Source organism: Panulirus ornatus, chromosome 18 (genome assembly GCF_036320965.1).
Source record: "Panulirus ornatus isolate Po-2019 chromosome 18, ASM3632096v1, whole genome shotgun sequence".
Lineage (NCBI taxonomy): Eukaryota > Metazoa > Arthropoda > Malacostraca > Decapoda > Palinuridae > Panulirus > Panulirus ornatus.
The window spans coordinates 48,321,996-48,344,107 of NC_092241.1; the positions used below are offsets into that span (position 1 = coordinate 48,321,996).

General features: G+C 48.9%; 1 protein-coding gene across 2 annotated transcripts in view; it reads left to right on the forward strand.

The window, feature by feature from the left end:
- Nucleotides 1-22,112, forward strand: part of Appl (amyloid-beta-like protein) — a 318,976-nt gene that overhangs the window by 117,866 nt on the left and 178,998 nt on the right. For both annotated transcript variants that reach the window (XM_071673063.1, XM_071673064.1), the window contains exon 2: nt 14,052-14,231. In XM_071673063.1, the coding sequence (XP_071529164.1) occupies nt 14,052-14,231 (180 nt within the window). The remainder of the gene's footprint in view (nt 1-14,051; nt 14,232-22,112) is intronic.

Genomic DNA, 22,112 nt, shown 5'->3' on the forward strand with positions numbered 1-22,112 from the left:
GCCTAGGCTGGTTCTGGACGAGCGAGCGAGCGAGCGAGCGGGCGACCGAACTCACACAACAGGACATGCCGACTGGCCATGCCTCACTGAGCCACAGGTGGTGTCAACACATCCTCAAACCGGGCGGCGGGGGGGAAAAAGAAAATGGAAATCAGGATGTTTGGTAAACTTTTTCTCCAGGATTAACCACGAGAGCCGACATCACCCTGGGGGCGGCACCAGCTTTACCCCCACCACATCATCATCACCACTACCACATCACCTTCACCACCACCACATCTTCACCACCACTACCACATCACCGTCACCACCACCATCACCACCATCACATCATCATCACCACAACAACCACCACACCACATCACCGTCACCATTACAACCATCACCACTACCACATCACCGTCACCACCACCATCACATCATCACCACCACAACCACCACACCACATCACCGTCACCATTACAACCATTGCCACTACCACATCACCGTGACCACCACCACCACATCACATCATCACCACCACAACCACCACACCACATCACCGTCACCACCACAACCACCACACCACATCACCGTCACCATTACAACCATCCTCCTCTTGGGGTAGGGAAAGGTCCTAGAGTCATCCGGGCTTGGCTGTGGGCGAGTTGTGGGGTTGAAGGTGAGAGGGTTTTTGGTTCTCGTGTGGTGTGGTGTTGTGTGGCGGTGGACAAATGATATGCAAAGTCAGCATGATGGAGACGCTGAGCTGGGGAGACTTTGACTGTCGTATTTTTTCTTCTGGTGTCGTAAGGTCTTGAGCACGACGGTACGACCCTCGGATGCAAAGAGGGGCCTCTCTGTTGATACCCAGGCAACGTACCGTCGTGTTTAAGGGTCGTACCGTCGTGTTCAAGGGTGGCACCGTCGTGTTCAAGGGTCGCACCGTCGTGTTCAAGGGTCGGACCGTCGTGTTAAGGGTCGTACCGTTGTGTTCAAGGGTCTTACCGTCGTGTTCAAGGGTCGGACCGTCGTGTTCAAGGGTCGTACAGTCGTGTTCAAGGGTCGTACCGTCGTGTTAAGGGTCGTAGTCGTGTTCAAGGGTCGGACCTACGTGTTCAAGGGTCTTACCGCCGTGTTCAAGGGTCGGACCGTTGTATTCAAGGGTCGGACCGTCGTGTTCAAGGGTCGGACCGTCGTGTTCAAGGGTCGTACCGTCGTGTTCAAGGGTCGGACCGTCGTGTTCAAGGGTCGGACCATCGTGTTCAAGGGTCGGACCGTTGTGTTCAAGGGTCGGACCATCGTGTTCAAGGGTCGGACCGTCGTGTTCAAGGGTCGGACCGTCGTGTTCAAGGGTCGCACCGTCGTGTTCAAGGGTCGCACCGTCGTGTTCAAGGGTCGGACCGTCGTGTTCAAGGGTCGGACCGTTGTGTTCAAGGGTCGGACCGTCGTGTTCAAGAGTCGGACCGTCGTGTTCAAGGGTCTTACCGTCGTGTTCAAGGGTCGGACCGTCGTGTTAAGGGTCGTAGTCGTGTTCAAGGGTCGGACCATCGTGTTCAAGGGTCGGACCGTCGTGTTCAAGGGTCGTACCGTCGTGTTCAAGGATTGCACCGCCGTGTTCAAGGATTGCACCGCCGTGTTCAAGGGTCGTAAAGTTGAGGCCAGTCCCGTTAAGTAAACTTTAGACTGATAGTCTTAAGTTAATACATTTTATGTTTTTTCCCAAATCAGCCGTAAATCATTTTCTTGTTCGTGCACCGAGGAAGCAGACACCAGCCATCTGTGTTCGTGCACCGAGGAAGCAGACACCAGCCATCTGTGTTCGTGCACCGAGGAAGCAGACACCAGCCATCTGTGTTCGTGCACCGAGGAAGCAGACACCAGCCATCTGTGTTCGCCAGCCAGCCTGCCTACCTACCCCACTGGCAGAAGAGAGAGAGAGAGAGAGAGAGAGAGAGAGAGAGAGAGAGAGAGAGAGAGAGCCAAGGAGGAGACAAACGACAGAGGCCTCCTTGAATAAGGGGCCACACCATCCTGACGGAAAACTGAGACGCATTTAAAGTCAAGGTCAAACTTCCACTCGTTTTTTTTTAAAAAGAAAAAAAAAAGAAGTGGGTGAACGTGGAGAGGCTCAGAGGACGTCAATACTCTCTCCTGAGAAGTGGAAGGGGAGGATGAGGGGTGAGTGTAAGGGAGAGCCAGGACGGGGAGGAGAGGGAAGGTGGAGAGAGGGAGAGGAGGAGGTGGTGGTACGTCATCGAGGGGGAGGGGGCATGAGGTGGAGGAGGGAGAGAGAGAGAACCAACGACAGAGACGGAGCGGAAGTGAGGCAGGTGAAGCGAATGAGGACGAGGGAAGCCGCTCGTGTGTGAGAGAGAGAGAGAGAGAGAGAGAGAGAGAGAGAGAGAGAGAGAGAGAGAGAGAGAGAGGTATGATCCAGCTCTTAAGTCAGCTGTATCGGATCTCAGGAAGAACCTCTTCCTCTTCCACTCTCCTCTCTCTCTCCCTCTCTCTCTCTCTCTCTCTCTCTCTCTCTCTCTCTCCTCTCTCTCTCTCCCCTCCCATCCCATCCCATCCTCCCTCGCCCATCTCCCTCCCACCACCACCCACCGTTGGTGTAGTTCAAGGTCTTTTCTCCTCTCCCGTGTGTGCGTGTCCCCCACACCACACCACACACCAGAGGCAGCAGCAGCAGCAGCTTCAGGTATTCAACACACCTGCCCCGTCTGGCCTCAGCTCTGCAGGGGGATGGTGGTGGTGGTTGGTGGTTGGTGGTGATGGAGGGTGGTGGTGATGGTGATAGGAGGGGCGGGTGAGGTGTAAGGGGAAGGGGGTGTTTCTTGCGTTAGTCTCCGGGTGGAGGAAATGGATGTCGAGGGTGACACATGCCTGAGGCATGTTGAGCCTGGAGTAGTGACTGAACTCTCTCTCTCTCTCTCTCTCTCTCTCTCTCTCTCTCTCTCTCTCTCTCTCTCTCTCTCTCTCTCTCTCTCTAGCTCTTGAGCACGACAGCAAACCTTGAGGGTCGTCGTACGACGCCTAAGGGTCATACCGCCGTGGTCAAGGGTCGCACCGTTGTGCTCAAGGGCCGTACCGTCGTGCCCAAGGCGTCGTACCGACTTGCCCAAGGGTCGTACCGTCGTGTCCTAGGACCGTACCGTCGTGCCTCAGGGCCGTACCGTCGTGTCCCTGGGTCGTACCGTCGTGCTTCAGGGCCGTACCGTCGTGTCCCAGGGTCGTACCGTCGTGCTTCAGGGCCTTATCGTCGTGTCCCAGGGCCGTACCGTAAGGCCTCAGGGCCGTACCGTCGTGCCCCAGGGCCGTACCGTCGTGTCCCAGGGTCGTACCGTCGTGCTTCAGGGCCTTATCGTCGTGTCCCAGGGCCGCACCGTCGTGCCTCAGGGTCGTACCGTCGTGTCCCAGGGTCGTACCGTCGTGCTTCAGGGCCTTATCGTCGTGTCCCAGGGCCGTACCGTAAGGCCTCAGGGCCATACCGTCGTGTCCCAGGGCCGCACCGTCGTGCCTCAGGGCCGTACCGTCGTGTCGCAGGGCCGCACCGTCGTGCCTCAGGGGCCGTACCGTCGTGTCGCAGGGTCGTACCGCCGTGCTCGGTTTACCGTTGACGCAACAGCAATGTCTCCAGCCCTCGGGTCGCCACTTTCCTGGGATTTTTATTCCCAGTTAAGGAGGTGTAAAAATCGTGGCAGAAGTTGTCTGGTTTCTGCTGCAGCCGTCGCCCGAACCACCCGCATGCGGCAGGTTTATATTGTTGCCTCGCTAACCCGACACGCGCGTGTGTGTGTGTGTGTGTGTGTGTGTGTGCTCTGGGTTAATTACCGCCACTGCGTTCAGGCCCGTGTCAAGCTCTGAAGGCTCACGGATTTTCGTAGTTTCTCTCTCTCTCTCTCTCTCTCTCTCTCTCTCTCTCTCTCTCTCTCTCTCTCTCTCTCTCTCTCTCTCTCTCTCTCTCTCTCTCTCTCTCTCTCATTACCTGTACCTGGAGGGAGTTCAACGATCGTGAGGATGTGTGTGTGTGTCCCACTCCACTCCACCCCCAGTCTCTTGAAAGACGGGAAACCTATTTTTACTCGTATGTATGACGAGGGAATCGAACTTCCAACTCTTGGTACCACCATTCATGTACTTCTTTCCCCCTTCCCCCTGAAATGTTATCATCGAATTTTCCCCCACTGACTCTTATTTACCTCCTCTTGGCTCAGCTTGTTGCACCGCTCCACCGTCTTCTTGTGGGAGAAATGCCTCCTCACCTCCATAAACTTTTTTTGACCAGGTCCCAGCAGTGCCTGCCTCCTTGTGTTTTGGATTCACTCAGGTCCTCAGAGACTTTGTTCCGGATAGACGTCATGATGGCCTGCATCTTCATGACTTTGATAGTCATGTGGTCTACATCTTAGTCTCATTTCTTCACAAGTGGACAGATTCATAGTGCCACTCCCCTCCTTTATGTCTCTGGTTCCACTCGTGTCTGGTACCATTCTTGTCGCATTCTTTTCGTCCCCTTGCTAGCAGTATTGCCTGCTGGATCAAGGAGACCACTGCTCTTGTCTATACCAATGTAAGACAAGTGTACGGCTTATTGGGAACCATGTGAAACCCCCTGTAGTCCATGTTCTTTAGAGTATCCACACTGAACCAGAATATAGTTTACTGCTCACAAGATCCTTCTCACATAAGTGTCTGGTGACTGAGTTCGCCTTGATACCAAGTTCCAGATCTCTCTCACAGTACTTCTCCTGCGTTAGGTTTCCCCTCTCGATATAGTACACGCCACCTGAATCCATTTAGACCCGCAACTATTTCACGACCTTGTATTTTCGAGAATTGAATTTCATTCGCGGTTTCTTCGACCTCTCCTCCGTCGTATGTAGGTCACAGCAGAATTTGGCAATCCACGTTTTACTTACCTTTTGCTAAGCCCCAGTGCTAAATCCCTGAGGGAGAACCCCATTTGTCACCGTGGCCCAGCTGGAAGAGGCTCCCCTGACGTGTATTCTCTGTCCCCTCCCTGTTCCTAGGTAGCTGTCAGTCCATCTGAGCGGCCCTTCGTCTGACCCCCAGCTTGGAAGTCCCATTCCATCATCAGTTTTCTGTGGAGGGACGGTATCAAAAGGCCTTCTACAGCCAATCTGAAAACGTGCAAGCCATCCAACTATTTTTTTTTTATAATCATATTTCTAGCAGGTGGATTTTTTCTATCTTTCTAACATCCAACCATTATTTTATAGTTATTATTTCTTGTAGGTTGCTTTTTTTTTCCTCTCATTCTACTAGAAAGATATCAGATTTCTCAAGACCATTTTCCTCTGCTTCATCATTAAATATTTTCTTGGTGTTGTATTAAAGACAATACTCGTTAGGTCCTCAGCTCTTACTGTGATGGGTTGGTCCTCTGCTCCTAATTTGCCCCATATACGTAAATATGGTCCTTATTGTCGTCTGCATCACCTGGTCTTCCATCACTCCTTCCCCTCCCTTAACACCCAAATCTTCTGCCTTCCAGCACCCTTTCACTGCACTCCATCATTCATTCCCTCCCCTCCAGCACACATTCCCTGCCCTCCATTCCTCCTTTCTTGCCTTTCATCATTCACTTCCTTGCCCACTAACACGTACTCCGTGCCCTCCAGCAGCCATTTTCTGGCCTCCAAGACCCATTCCTTGCCTTCGAACAGCCATTCCTTGCACTCCAATACCCATTATTCTCAAACATTTTCTCTAAGCATATGTCTCTTTCTCATCTTATTCCTCTCTCTCTCTCTCTCTCTCTCTCTCTCTCTCTCTCTCTCTCTCTCTCTCTCTCTCTCTCTCTCTCTCTCTCTCTCGTATCTCCTCGCATCAGCTTCCCTCCTGTGTTGTTCCATGTGTGCCATCTTCCCTCTTGCCATTCGCCGCAGCATCCCCCTCCGCAGCTGCTCAAGTAGCAGCCGATGTCTGGCCCGGGGCGGCCAGATATTGCAGCAAGTCTAGGGTTATCAAAAGTGAATTGGCCAGAAATTCTGGAAGGCTGTGTTTACCGACGCGGTGGTCGCCGCTGGCAGTAGCTGGAGAGCGTGGGAGGAGGGCGAGGCTGGCGACGTGGGAGGAGGGCGAGGCTGGCGACGTGGGAGGAGGACAAGGCTGGCGACGTGGGAGGAGTGTTAGGCTGACTATGTGGGAAGAGGATGAGGCTGGCGACGTGGGAGGAGGGCGAGGCTGGCGACGTGGGAGGAGGATTAGGCTGACTATGTGGGAAGAGGACGAGGCTGGCGACGTGGGAGGAGGGCGAGGCTGGCGACGTGGGCGGAGGGCGAGACTGGCGACGTGGGAGGAGGGCGAGGCTGACTATGTGAGAAAAGGATGAGGCTGGCGACGTGGGATGAAGGTGAGGCTGGCGACGTGGGATGAAGGTGAGGCTGGCGACGTGGGAGGAGGGCGAGGGTGACTACGTGGGAGGAGGGCGAGGCTGGCGACGTGGGAGGAGTGTTAGGCTGACTATGTGGGAAGAGGATGAGGCTGGCGACGTGGGAGGAGGGCGAGGCTGACTACGTAGGAGGAGGGCGAGGCTGACTACGTAGGAGGAGGGCGAGGCTGGCGACGTGGGAGGAAGGTGAGGCTGACTTTGTGGGAGGAGGGCGAGTGTGACAACTTACAACGTTCCTGTGGCGGGAGGGTATTGGGTATGTCCGACACACGAGAGAGAGAGAGAGAGAGAGAGAGAGAGAGAGAGAGAGAGAGAGAGAGAGAGAGAGAGAGAGAGATGAGCACCGACTCTGACCTTCGTGTCAGACGAGTCGAATATCCAGTAGTAGAGCCAGTGGCGGTAGAGCTGATAGGGCCTGGGTGAGGGTAGAGTTTATAGCACCTGGGGAGATTGAGGCTACAGGGCCTGGAGGAGTCGGTAGGGTCAGATAAGTGGATTAGTTAGTCATAGGGAGATGAGTGGTGGATAGGCTGCTAAGGGACTGGGAGGTAGACGAGTTGATAAGGCTCGAAGGGAGGTGGATAGGTTAATATAAGGCCAGGAGATTCATTAGTATTTATCTTTTTTTTCATTTTTGCTCACAATGGCGGCTGATTTAGTATAGCCACCTACCCATCCTGTGTCCGGTGACGGGAAAGAGGATATATAGTGGACATTGACCCACCGTTTGCTCGGGGAGATGGATGGCTCTGGATAATTGAATGAGTTGATAGCGTCAGCGTAGGTGGGTAAGTTGATGAAAGGGGGGAGGACTTGGTGGAGGGGATGGGGGTGATGGCTGTGGAGGCGGACGAATCTATAGAGAGTGGGTAGAAAATGGAGGGAAAGCGGAGGGTAGGGCAGGGGATCGTGAGGACGACGTCAAAGGGCTTAGTGGTGTGGGTTGGAGTGGGTGGAGAGAGAGAGAGAGAGAGAGAGAGAGAGAGAGAGAGAGAGAGAGAGAGAGAGAGAGAGAGAGAGAGAGAGAGAGAGTTGGTATGGGATGCGAGAGGCGCGTTGGCTGGGCAGCAGCATCAAGCAGCAGCAGGGGTCGGGCGGACCACAGGTTACTGCCGGCCAGCCATAAAGTTAGTTCCGCCAGCCACATACTAGCTCACAACCCAGCAAATTGTGATCTGTCATGTTTTGGGCTGGTGGTGTTGGGGGGATGTTGGAGGTGGTGGTGGTGGTGGTGATGGTTGGCCTGTGGTGTTGATGATGGGGATGTAGAGGTCCAGATAGGGCGTTGGAGGAGGCGATAAGGCGTGGGAGGTCGAGGTGAGGTGTTGGAAGGAAATGGTGGTGTTACTGGAGGTTACTAGAGGTCGAGGTGAGGTTGTAGGAAGGTGATGGTGGTGTTACTGGAGGTCGAGGTGAGGTGAGGTTGTCGGAAGGAGAAAGTAGGAAAAGGACGCTGTCGAACTTTTCGGTGAGGGAGAGGAGTTCTTCCACCACCACAGTATAAACGGGTGGCGTGCCTGCCACACCTTGGCCCAGGGTGATGCAGTAGGTGTGGTACGGCGAGACCCCTACCTCACCACGAACACCTGGAGGGGACCTGAATCTCCTCCTCCTCCTCCTCCTCAGTGTTGGGAAGGTGTCCTTCACTCGCCACGTGTGACCGAGGTCTTCCATGTGAAGACATGTACTGTGTATGTATGCTTATGTGTATGGATATGAATGAAGTTGTATGAATATACAGTAAATATTCATTATTCTTTGCATAAGTGGAATAACTAACCCCGATCGTCTCTCGTTTATCAACTTGGTGGTTAAATTTATGTTAACACACTAAAGTCTACGCATACGAAAACCTTTGTTTCACTAATGTCTTCATGGTTTACCCAACAAGCTGGTTAGGTTAGCACAGAAGCATTAGTCACACGCTGCCATAAGTGTACTGTGACCGTAGTAGTAGTAGATATGAGGATTAATTACATATCGTTGTCCAAGAACTTAGTATTCAGCTGTCCGGGACGTATTACCCTCCTGACTTAGGAGTGTTAGGAGTGAGGGCCAGAACCCATCTCACAACACCCTCCGTGTCAGTAAGGTGTAGTAGACAGCAGACGCCCTGGGAAAATATTACTCTCCTGACCTTGTATTGTTGAATTGATGCCCTGAATTAATACGGTCATTACTATTGTTGTTGTTATTATTATTATTATTGTTATTATTATTATTATTATTGTTATTATTATTATTATTATTATTATTATTATTATTATTATTATTGTTATTATTATTATTATTATTATTATTATTATTATTATTATTGTTGTTGTTGTTGTTGTTGCTATTATTATCATTATTATTATTATTATTATTATTATTATTATTATTATTATTATTATTATTATTATTTACTTGGAGTTAAGAGTCGTGGAAAAAGGATCAACGTATGGGTTGAGGACAGGGCCTGTGATCAAACCATGAGAGGAAAGAGAGAGAAAAAAATAAGTCCCTTTTTGATGTGGGTGAAGGAATTCCCCGTATCCCTCCAGCTTTCCTGTTTTCCAGAATATCCCATATTTGCAGCAAGGTCCCTCCCCTCCATCATGTCCCACCATCCCAGGCCGGATGCGCCGGCCTGTAGAGAGAGAGAGAGAGAGAGAGAGAGAGAGAGAGAGAGAGAGAGAGAGAGAGAGAGAGAGAGAGAGCGTCGGTGATGTAAAGTGACATGGTGGAGATTGTAAGCTTTGTGTGGAGACTATACCCCCCTCGGGGTGAGGAGAGTGAGATGTGAGGAAGGGCCGTGTGGCGGTGATGGCCAGTGTGTGTGTGTGTGGCGGTGGCGTTCGTGGTGATGATAGGCATTGTGTCTCTGTGAACCGGGTAAGGTGGCGATGGTCGGGGTGTGTGTGTGTGTGTGTGTCTGTCCCTCCCTCCTACGGCATGACGGCTACAACAACCTCCACCACACACGGGGGGTGTGTGTGTCAGGCCTTCATGAGTCACCTCCATTGGTGAACCGAGGTTGAATCGCCTCAATTCAGGACTCGTACAATTTTCACCTATTTGTTATTAGCAAGTGGTAGATGAGGAGGAGGAGGAGGGGGTCGAGTCGCGGGGAAGCCATACCAATGGCAGTATCACTTTCACATGGGTGGATGGTAGATGTACGTGTGTGTGTGTGTGTGTGTGTGTGTGTGTGTGCTCAACCCCGAGGGAACTAGAAGTTATAAGGTTGAGAAGAAATACATTTAGTTGACTGCATACTTGGCTGGGAGGTGTTCCATGCTTCCTCCTTTATGTTGCACGCGTGTTGGGGTCGTGTTAGTTTGCACTGAGTTGTGTGGTGCCGCGAGTTCTTGTGGTCGGGTGCTGTGTGTGTGTGCACCGGTGGCAGGTGAGGGGTGAGAGTGCTTGGAGCCTGGTGGCCGGGGATGCCTCCCTCCTTGGGTTGCTTGTGTGAGGACACTCAGGGTTGACAGATTCAAATGCCAAGGGAGTGGAAAAGAACAGAATGTCGTGCCACTTGTCTGAAAGGAGATCGGAATATTGCATTGAACTATTATTAGACCAGTGTCTCTGATGGGCGTGGTCTGTAGATTGTTGAAAGATATATTGAGAAAAGTGTTTGAATGATTACCTGCAAAGGGCAGATTGTCGAAATGGGAGGCAACGTAGATGCCGAGAGAAGAAGAGGTCAAGTGTATCAGATTTTTACAGACTCTGATGACGGAGTGAACGTCAGAGACAAAAGAGATGGATGGATGGATTGTGTGTGCTTGGGATTGCCAGAAGGCATTAGGAACCTTCAGACACAAGAGGTTGGGAAAGAAGCAGGATGATCTGGCAGTTTTGAGAATGAGACTCCTTCGAGGGATCAATGATTCTTGGAATATGGAAGGGAACAACTGAGGACGTATATCAGAAGAGCGATTCCAAGTGGGTTGGGTGTCTCTGTGGCGTGCCGCGGGGCTCGATCATGAGTCCGGTGTTCATTTTGATCAGTTGAATGGCTTACCTAAAGGACTGGAAATATACTTGAATATGTTTGCGGATGATGCTCAAGTCATGAGAAGAAATAAGGAGTGACCAGGATTGTATCAGCGTACCAGGGAACTAGGGCTAACTTCTGGGTTGGTCAGACCCATGGTTCACGAAATTCAACCCAAGTAGATGCAAGTAATGAAGATGGAGGCACAGTGAGGGAGAGCCGAGATGTGACGGTAATCTGGCAGGAGACAAAGGACGTGAATGTGTTTATGGAAAAGACTTGGGGGTCGACATAGTCCCCAGTCTATATCGCCAGAACACCATATTAAGGGAATCTTTAAGCAGTCTAATTGTTTACCGGTGTATGTTAAAATTTTAGCTTAATACCTGGATGAAGAAGTGTCCAATATATATTTCAAAGCTTTGACCTAGATTAGAATATGCATTTCAAGTTAGTCACCACACTGTAAGAAAGATCTAATAGAGAAAGTCTAGAGGAGGGCAACAAAAATGGCACTAGAATCAAGAGAAGTTGAGCAACAGCGATAGGTTAGAGGTTCGAGATCTAAGAGAAGAATCAGGGAGGACTTGATTAGAATCAGTTTTCGTAAGCAGATTGCCAGTATCGACAGTGAACTGTTTCTTGAAAGATGCGAAGAGGGAGTTACCAGAGGTCACATCAAGAAATTAAAGCAAAAAGATTCTTTTTTTTATATATCAAAATAGTGGAGAGATCTAAAAGAAAAGTAAATGATAGCATTGTAAAGGTAGGACAAAAACAGAAGTTTTAAAAAGTTTTATGAAGTTGGAGAAAATCCAAAAGATGGAGAACCCGTGAGTGTTGACCTCCTTCCCTGTTCAGTGCAAAGACGTAAACACAAACAGGAAGTCACACCATCGGACACAGTTCTTCATCCTCCTCTCTCCTGTCTTCCCTCCCTGATTATTCTCCCTATTCCCTCCCTTCACTAGCGGATCACCTTGCATGACAGGTCGTACACACACATACACCTCCCTCATTCGTTATACATGAGTGTCCCGCGTGTTGGCTGTCTTGAATAACACATATTTCATTGACCTAATGACTGGCACACCAAAGACAAGGGGTGGGTGTTGATATTAAGTTCACCATCCTGGGCACGAGTGATACGATCCTTGAGCATGGCAGTACGACCCTTGAGCATGATCGTACGACCCTTGGGCATGACGAGACGACCCTTGGGCACAATGGTATGAAGGCTAGACCATCATTATAATACAACGCTCAGAGCGTGCGTACTACCCCGGCCAAATTTGTGGATGGATATCTACACCTGTTACACTTTGGCTAATAGAATGGTCGAATATACCTCCTAGTTGGACTCACACACGTCATGAATTAGACACTCCTGTATTTTCGTTTTGGTTTCAGTACTCGTTGGGACCAGCGTCTCTTGAACTACTCCACTGTCATACAACTTTTCAGACTTCTGTCCGTTGTCCACAATCATGATTTCATGTGCACTCAGCTTATTCCATTCATCCACTTCTCTCGTACAGTAAAGGTTCTGATATTTGTCAGAAGACGGTTTTGTCTCCACTGTTCTCCCAAGGTGAGATTCCTGCAGTTTATTTCTTGCTGCATGATTATCATCTCGACACCCACTTTATACTGTGTCCTTATTACTTTGTATCGACTCGGGTTGAATATGATCAACCAGGAGGTATCAGACCAACTCTCGAATTCGTTCAAGTCTCCCTTGTCGATTGTTTTAGTCCTCCGCGTTTCTTACCCTCCACACGACCGTGGCATCCTATGCAAACATGTTCAGGTAGGAGTCCAATCTATATGGAAAGGCATTTACATAGATCAAGAAGAGCATTGGTCCCAGAACCGAACCCTGTGGAACTCCTCTCTGCATATTACGAGACGGCTTTCCTGATATACATGTTCTTTGTTCCCTACGAAAATAATTGTGGTGTGTGTGTGTGTGTGTGTGTGTGTGTCGCTGTTGATGGGAAAGGATTTTTTTTTTTGCGGTATTATGGTATGCGTTCAGGTATGTTTAAGAAGGAAATGAGAGAACTTTATAGATGGATGATAAGATATATAGGTGGATTTAACAAGAACTGCTTGGCGTTCATTTGAAGGGAATATATGTATACCCCTCTGACCCTGGCTGTCATCTGTTAGGTACCACGCCCAGTGTGTATCATCCACAGACAAGCCACACACAGTACTCCATGGCTTACTTGATCGCCTCATGTACCCAAGTTCAGCTCATTTACAGCACGTCGTCCCTCCCCTCATATACCCCCATCGATCCAGTCTACGCCTCACGCCCTCCTGAATATTCAAACCCCATTATCCCATAGCGTCCGTCTCTTCATCATTCCATCTCCTCCACGTTGTCTCCCGCCCCTCACGTTCCCTCTTCGTCTGACACATAGGTTCGTTGAGTCGGTCTTTCTTCACTCATCCTCTCCATACGTCTGAACCATAGCCGCGCACCTTGGTCGACCTTCTCATTAAGACTACGCTGCCGCTACCACACTCTTTATTCCCAACACGATCCACCTGTCTCGCTCTACATATGGTCTTCAGGCAGTTCAGGAGCAACACATCCACTCATAACCTTTCTTTTTACACTTCCACGTCTCAAGACTCGCGTCCATACAACGCTCTTGGGATAACATGTTATGCTTACAAGACGTGTATTTATACACGTACACCCATCTTCGCCCTGAGAGACACTGAGGACTCGTTCCACATGTTCCTTAATGCAGTCAGGCCCATAGCTTCCTCCTCTTAACCCACTGTTGACTCACTTCAACCTCCCATTATTCCATCCACTACTACACCCATCTTCAGGTACCTGAAGCACTCCACCTCGTCCCCGTTTTAAACTCCGACTATCCTGTCTCGCTCCCCAGCCCCACCTCATTTTCCTCTGGTTCGTCCACATTCACTCTCTCCTTTATCATTTTTACAACACGTCCTTAGGATTTTATTACCAGCTTGTGGCGTTTCAATCATCTGCAAATTTTTTTTTTCTTTCGTATAAAGAAAATTTTGGGTGTGTGGGTTTTGGGCTTTACAACCATGTGGTGACGCTCGGATGAGCTTGGCTGGAGATGGACTTGATACGAATGGTAGTCCCTCCGAGCGGGAGCCACTAAGACGATTTCACTGTAGGAGGCAGACGCTGCTTGACCCGTAGTGCTACGGTGCATCGTTTCTCTTGGTCGTCTGGGAGACTTATGTCGTTCTCATGGTGTTGCCAAGGACAGCACATGAGAGTAGACGTAATAGACTGATAACCAGACGACCTGGTACTCTTAAGATAAGGTTATCAGGTGACGAACAGTGATGGTATGTATAGCTTAACTCTAAATCGATGTTGGTGGGGACAGACTGCCTTATCAAAGCTGTATGCTTGGTCCCCTCTACTCACCACTCCCACAGGCGCATCCGCATGCAGGGGATTAGCTATGAGGGAACACCTTGTGATATGAAAAGCTCATAATGTCATAGAAATTGTATGGGATTAGTACGTCAGGAGTACTGTGCGTTTGTGTGTGGTGTTGCTTGTATATTGATGTCCTCAGGGAGTGGGTGTTTCTGGTCTATACGTCCAGATGATGTAGTAAGTAGGTTGGTAATGATGGATGTGTATGTCTTGTGTTACAGAGTGGTATGACAGCTGGCGAGGCGGGACCTCGGTTCGAGCCTCAAGTAGCCATGGTGTGCGCGGCCCGCAGCCAGTACCACGCCCAGTACATGACCCAGACTGGACGCTGGATCACCGACACCAACTCCAAGGTCACGTGTCTGAACGACAAGGTCGACATCCTCCGCTACTGCAAGCAGGTAAGGTCCTCTTTCTCTAACGTTAATAGTGTGAGCGTCGTCTTTTTTGGCATTCCTCCGGTTCCCTTTCTGCCGCCGCTGCCGCTGTTGTCTTCCTCCCTCCTTCCTTCCCTTTTTTTTCTTGTCTCCCTCCTCCGGTCATCGTCCCAGCCGCTGATCTCCCCCATGTTTTCCCCCCACTTCCCTCACCCCCAGCTTCTCCCACAGTGATCATCCCGTCGTTGTCTCTCTCTCTCTCTCTCTCTCTCTCTCTCTCTCTCTCTCTCTCTCTCTCTCTCTCTCTCTCTCTCTCTCTCTCTCTCTCTCCTCCCCCCCCCCCAGGCTTCATCTCAGCTCCCCCATTCTTCTGGCTTCTTTGCGGGTTCACATTTCCTCGTCTTTTCAAAACTCTTAATTAATTCTGTTGTCCCCCTCTTCCCTTGCCTTGCTCCTGCTGCTGTTGTTCCCCGTAGCTTCTCGACGGCAATATTTTTTTTTCCCCCTTTGCTAGTAAAGATGCGGCGGGGGGGGGAGGAGGGTACATAATTAGTACGTTAATGCAATTTAACTGTAATGAAGACACTGTTGATCGCAGACTTCGGTGCTGCTCCAACAATAACCAGCAGGCCTCGCTCGGGCCATGGGGAGCGGCAGAGCCGTCTGGTTTTACTTCGATGTTGGCGAGTTGTTTGCCCACAGGGCTAAGGAGGTGTATGAACCTCGGGTGGATAAAGATGATAGACTTAAGAACCCACGGACGATAGAGTTAGGGATGCGTTCGAGTTTGGAAGACATCAGACGTGTTGTGAAGACGAAAGACTTAAGAACCCACGGACGATAGAGTTAGGGATGTGTTCGAGTTTGGGAGACATCAGACGTGTTGTGAAGACGAAAGACTTAAGAACCCACGGACGATAGAGTTAGGGATGCGTTCGAGTTTAGAAGACATTAGACGTGTTGTGAAGACGAAAGACTTAAGAACCCACGGACGATAGAGTTAGGGATGTGTTCGAGTTTGGAAGACATAAGACGTGTTGTGAAGACGAAAGAAAAGAAGGTAAAAATGGGGAGGAAGATGATGGTATTAGAGTTGGGAGAGTCCCAGTTATCTCAAGATGACTTGGGTCGTAACGAGCTTGCGTCAGATGGCTCATCTCCATTATGCTCTCGGAAGATGAGATTACGAGTGATTACTCCGTTGTCTGTTGTGCTCTGAAGGGTCGTGTGGGGGGTCATAAGGTTGAACGGTCATAACCTCTTATTACATCCGTCTTCACTCCTTGCCGTTCACACAGAACCGCTAATCGGAGAATGTGTAGAAGGTTATTATTAAGGTGTTGCTTCGGTGTCTGAGATATAAGATTGCTGCTTTTTAACAGGATTTGACAGTCGGGGAAGGGGGTGTGGGTTGGGAAAGAAGTTGATGGTGTAGGGATAGTAAGGGATAGTGTTGGAGACTGAGGGAAGGAACAGCACGTAATGCTGGTCCAAGTGGATGAGGAAGGGGACTGAAGGAGATGGCTCAGTGATGGAAAAGGACAGAACATTACTGGAGGGTGTGAGAGAGAGAGAGAGAGGGAACATTAGCGAATGGTCCAGTGTTTGGGGAGGAAAAGACGGGCGTTAGAGGGTGGAGGAGGAGTGGACAGTAATGGATGGATTAGTGATAGTAGGGGATAGAATTGTGGCTAGGGGGAGGACAGTAGTAGCTGCGTGAGTGATGGGACAGTACTGTAGAGGGGAGGGAACGGTATGGTCTGGGTCAGTGGCGGGGGAGGACATGGCAGTGCCTTAGAGGGGAGGGAACGGTATGGTCTGGGTCAGTGGCGGGGGAGGACATGGCAGTGCCTTAGAGGGTACGGAAGGTGGTTAGTCAAGTGATGGGAGAGTACGGGACAGTACCGGAGAGTGAGGGGAGGAGAGAGTATTGTCTGGACCAGTGACAGGAGAGGGGTAGGTGATAGTGGTGGTGGTGGTGGTGGGTTGTGGTGAGGCAGGTGGTGTAGCAGCGTGTGTGGTGCTTCCCCCGGGGGTGGACAGCGTGGCCAAGCTGGCGGCAGTTCTTCTTTACTCCGCCAGCACTTCCTTGTATGGCTATTGATCCTCCAGGCCGGTGCTATTTGCGTCCCGTGAAGCTGGCTGCGTATCGTCTGCAGTGATTCGTCTCCAAGGATGAACCGGGCGGGGGGGTGATGTGTGTGTGTGTGTCAGAGAACATGATCTACGCCTTGGTGGGTATTGAAGACATTAAAACGTAAAGTGGTGGTGACCTTGGATGAATGAGGCAAGTGGAGTGAGCCAGATCGTCATGGAGATGGTAGAGCTCAGGTCTTGGCGGATTGGCTTGCCTTGCGTCAGTAGGCTTGTGTTCCGTGCATGGAAATGTTGTTGTTGGGGGTGTTTATTTTTGGATGGAGACAGGTGGAGGGGCTTGCGTACACGGTGGGCCAAAAAGGACAGCAGGAAGAGGGAGGGAGGGTGAATAACACGACCCACTCGTTTATGGCACTTGAGAAAATAAGAGCTCCAGTCCTGTGTGATCCAACACGAGTTGGGGGAAGCAGTGATGAGCAGTTTTTTTTACCCCCCAGTATCACAGTTAGATATGATAACACTCTGACCCCCCTTCTCCCCGCGTCGACCTGGCTGGTAGAAATGCCCAGAAATTTTATTGTGTCCTCCACCCATTTCCTCGAACACTAAAAACCTCTAAACCTCCCCCAACCCACCCTCAGTAACGTCACTGGACTGGTAGAAATGGCCACGTCGCCCAGTAAATAATTCCAGTAGAGGGGCGAATATTAGATGAGGAGCGCGGCTCCACCTGGGGATGAAAAAGTTGGTTGAAGTCGACCACTTGCGTGTTACGGGAGCCCAGCCCCCCAAAGTGGTAGACGCTGCGAGGCAGAGGAGCTTATATTCCCTCCAAGGTCCAACGGGTTTTCCTATCCTCGAAGCGAAGCAAGGTAGATAGATAGATAGCTAGATAGGTATGTAAGGAGATTAGATAAATAGTAGGGGGCTTGTATCCTATTGAGGAAAAATGGTGAAGATTTTTGAAAGGGCAGCTGACTCTCTCATTGCGTTTAGTTTGCCTGAGAGAGACTGTGTTTCTGTACGGGTTGGTGTGTGTGAGGCGTCGCCCGCCTTAGCCACACCCCAGACCAACCTTTCCATTGCCATCAAGTTACACAAAACTTCGTGCGAAGTTTATTCTCGTTTGCTGAACACAAATTTAGGTGGTCTTTGTCCTGAAATTAAAATTCGGATATTTCGTTTTTCTTTTTTTTGTTTAGTTAAAAAGCGTCGTAATGTGTCGAATGATCGATAGATAACCGGGCAGCGCGAGGTGAGGGAGGGAACAGCTGTATGGAAGAGGTGCTGCTGTGGTGTGTGTGTAGAGGGAGCCTGTGGGAGGACCAGTAGAACCTGTCGTTGGGCAGGACCAGCGGTAACATGACAGGCATGGGAACCTCACTCTACCTGTCGGGGAGAGACCAGACCCCTGCCCCACCCCAGCCATCTATCACCCCGGCCGCTGACGTATGTACACCAGGGCTCCACCTGCGGCACCGCTTGCCGGCCTGCGACCACACGTAACACCAACAGGAAAATGAATGTCAGTTTGAATACAGTTTGTGGTGTTCCATTACCTTTACGCTTGACAGCCTGAGATCTAGTCCATATTTTAGGAATGTCATTGAAATATATATATATATATATATATATATATATATATATATATATATATATATATATATATATATATATATATATATTTATATATAGTGTACCTGAGGCGACTTTGGGGTAATTGATATATTGATTGTTAATATTTCGGTGTGTCGAAGGAAGAACCAGCGTGAGATATCGGTTTAAAAAGTCTCATTTTGTGAAGATATCTTCCTTCCTTCCTTCCCTCCTCCCTCCAGTCGACTCCTCCGCATCCCACCTCGCTGGTGCAGATGTCCGCTTGTCGTGTGTGTGTGTGTGTGTTTGTGTTGAATTGGTGTTGAGAGCAGACGTCACACGGCCCCTGGTGGGGCAGAAGTTGGCGAGTTTAGACCGAGAAAGTTGAGCTGCAGCCTTATCTCTGGGAGGGTGGCGTGGCGCGAGGCGTCTTCAAACGCGTTAGCGTTTCATTCTATATGCCCGTTCTTGTGAGAGACGCATCTCATCATGACCTTGTTGTATGTTAATCATTCTTGTTGTGACTCTCTGTTGGCACGTTTCCTTGTCTCTTGTCACTATAGATGTTGTTTTGACTCTCTGTTGGCACGTTTCCTTGTCTCTTGTCACTATAGATGTTGTTTTGACTCTCTGTTGGCACGTTTCCTTGTCTCTTGTCACTATAGATGTTGTTTTGACTCTCTGTTGGCACGTATCCTTGTCTCTTGTCACTATAGATGTTGTTATGACTCTGTTGGCACGTTTCCTTGTCTCTTGTCACTATAGATATTGTTTTGACTCTCTGTTGGCACGTTTCCTTGTCTCTTGTCACTATAGATGTTGTTTTGACTCTCTGTTGGCACATTTCCTTGCCTCTTGTCACTATAGATGTTGTTTTGACTCTCTGTTGGCACGTTTCCTTGTCTCTTGTCACTATAGATGTTGTTTTGACTCTCTGTTGGCACGTTCCCTTGTCTCTTGTCACTATAGATGTTGTTTTGACTCTCTGTTGGCACATTTCCTTGTCTCTTGTCACTATAGATGTTGTTTTGACTCTCTGTTGGCACGTTCCCTTGTCTCTTGTCACTATAGATGTTGTTTTGAAAATCTTGAACCTTATCGTATTTTCGGACGATAACAGGTGTACCTCCCTTCCCCCTTTCCCCCTGACTTTCCCTCCCTCATTATTTCCGTACGTGGTTAACGATCACTGTACTGTATAAACGACTTGATCCTCTATAACGTTGGAGTGAGATCTTGTATCCTCGAACCTATTGTGAGGTGCTCGGGGCGTCGTACCACCACTTTTGGTTGCACCATCCAGAAGTGTTACCATACTCCAACCACCCTCCCATGATGTTCGAAGATACCAGAAATTTATGATAAGGCTCAGGTGCGTTATGATAATGACAACGTATTTGAGAAGACTCTCCCATCGAGACTTAGACCTAAGGTATGATAGAGAGTTATAAGACCGAGGACACCCTTTTTGCGTGATGTAATTAGAGTCATATACACTACATATGTAATGCAACGTAGTAACGCAGTCTTCTTATTACGTGTCAAAGGAAGGGGTGTAAGGTGGTTTAAGGGCGCGGCCATTGTTGCGTTCGGGGAGGGAGGGCACACGGAGAGCATCAGGTCCCGGGCTGCTGCCCTGCCCGCCCGCCCGCTCGCACCACCACCACCACGCCGTAGCTTGCTATGTAAACAAGAGGCTAGACCCGTACAAACAGAGGTGGTGTATTATAACCCCCGAGTGTACAGCAACGGCCCGGCAGGGCAAACACCGTCCTTTGTTTATGCTGTAGAGTTGGATAACCCACCCACCTCACTCCTCCCCCTTCTTATTAATTAAATGGTTATGTAGTGGAGGATGAGTCGCTGCTCCACCATCCAGGTGGGTAATAAGAGGAATATATATATATATATATATATATATATATATATATATATATATATATATATATATATATATATATATATATATTTTTTTTTTTTTTTTTTTTTTTTTTTTTTTTTTTATATACTTTGTCGCTGTCTCCCGCGTTTGCGAGGTAGCGCAAGGAAACAGACGAAAGAAATGGCCCAAACCCCCCCCCCCCCATACACATGTACATACACACGTCCACACACGCAAATATACATACCTACACAGCTTTCCATGGTTTACCCCAGACGCTTCACATGCCTTGATTCAATCCACTGACAGCACGTCAACCCCTGTATACCACATCGCTCCAATTCACTCTATTCCTTGCCCTCCTTTCACCCTCCTGCATGTTCAGGCCCCGATCACACAAAATCTTTTTCACTCCATCTTTCCACCTCCAATTTGGTCTCCCTCTTCTCCTCGTTCCCTCCACCTCCGACACATATATCCTCTTGGTCAATCTTTCCTCACTCATTCTCTCCATGTGCCCAAACCATTTCAAAACACCCTCTTCTGCTCTCTCAACCACGCTCTTTTTATTTCCACACATCTCTCTTACCCTTACGTTACTTACTCGATCAAACCACCTCACACCACACATTGTCCTCAAACATCTCATTTCCAGCACATCCATCCTCCTGCGCACAACTCTATCCATAGCCCACGCCTCGCAACCATACAACATTGTTGGAACCACTATTCCTTCAAACATACCCATTTTTGCTTTCCGAGATAATGTTCTCGACTTCCACACATTTTTCAAGGCTCCCAAAATTTTCGCCCCCTCCCCCACCCTATGATCCACTTCCGCTTCCATGGTTCCATCCGCTGACAGATCCACTCCCAGATATCTAAAACACTTCACTTCCTCCAGTTTTTCTCCATTCAAACTCACCTCCCAATTGACTTGACCCTCAACCCTACTGTACCTAATAACCTTGCTCTTATTCACATTTACTCTTAACTTTCTTCTTCCACACACTTTACCAAACTCCGTCACCAGCTTCTGCAGTTTCTCACATGAATCAGCCACCAGCGCTGTATCATCAGCGAACAACAACTGACTCACTTCCCAAGCTCTCTCATCCCCAACAGACTTCATACTTGCCCCTCTTTCCAGGACTCTTGCATTTACCTCCCTAACAACCCCATCCATAAACAAATTAAACAACCATGGAGACATCACACACCCCTGCCGCAAACCTACATTCACTGAGAACCAATCACTTTCCTCTCTTCCTACACGTACACATGCCTTACATCCTCGATAAAAACTTTTCACTGCTTCTAACAACTTGCCTCCCACACCATATATTCTTAATACCTTCCACAGAGCATCTCTATCAACTCTATCATATGCCTTCTCCAGATCCATAAATGCTACATACAAATCCATTTGCTTTTCTAAGTATTTCTCACATACATTCTTCAAGGCAAACACCTGATCCACACATCCTCTACCACTTCTGAAACCGCACTGCTCTTCCCCAATCTGATGCTCTGTACATGCCTTCACCCTCTCAATCAATACCCTCCCATATAATTTACCAGGAATACTCAACAAACTTATACCTCTGTAATTTGAGCACTCACTCTTATCCCCTTTGCCTTTGTACAATGGCACTATGCACGCATTCCGCCAATCCTCAGGCACCTCACCATGAGTCATACATACATTAAATAACCTTACCAACCAGTCAACAATACAGTCACCCCCTTTTTTAATAAATTCCACTGCAATACCATCCAAACCTGCTGCCTTGCCGGCTTTCATCTTCCGCAAAGCTTTTACTACCTCTTCTCTGTTTACCAAATCATTTTCCCTAACCCTCTCACTTTGCACACCACCTCGTCCAAAACACCCTATATCTGCCACTCTGTCATCAGACACATTCAACAAACCTTCAAAATACTCATTCCATCTCCTTCTCACATCACCACTACTTGTTATCACCTCCCCATTTATATATATATATATATATATATATATATACATGTGTATGGGGGGGGGGGCATTTCTTTCGTCTGTTTCCTTGCGCTACCTCGCAAACGCGGGAGACAGCGACAAAGTATAAAAAAAAAAAAAACAATATATATATATATATATATATATATATATATATATATATATATATATATATATATATATATATATATATATATATGTGGAAAGGATCACATACCAAATGGCGTCCTAGCTTCGTCTCTTCGATGTATATCAACTGACTGTTATATTTCTCTCTTGTGTCTGCCCTGGTGATGTGATTATTACACGAAAGAGCGCTTGGGAACTTATCGTG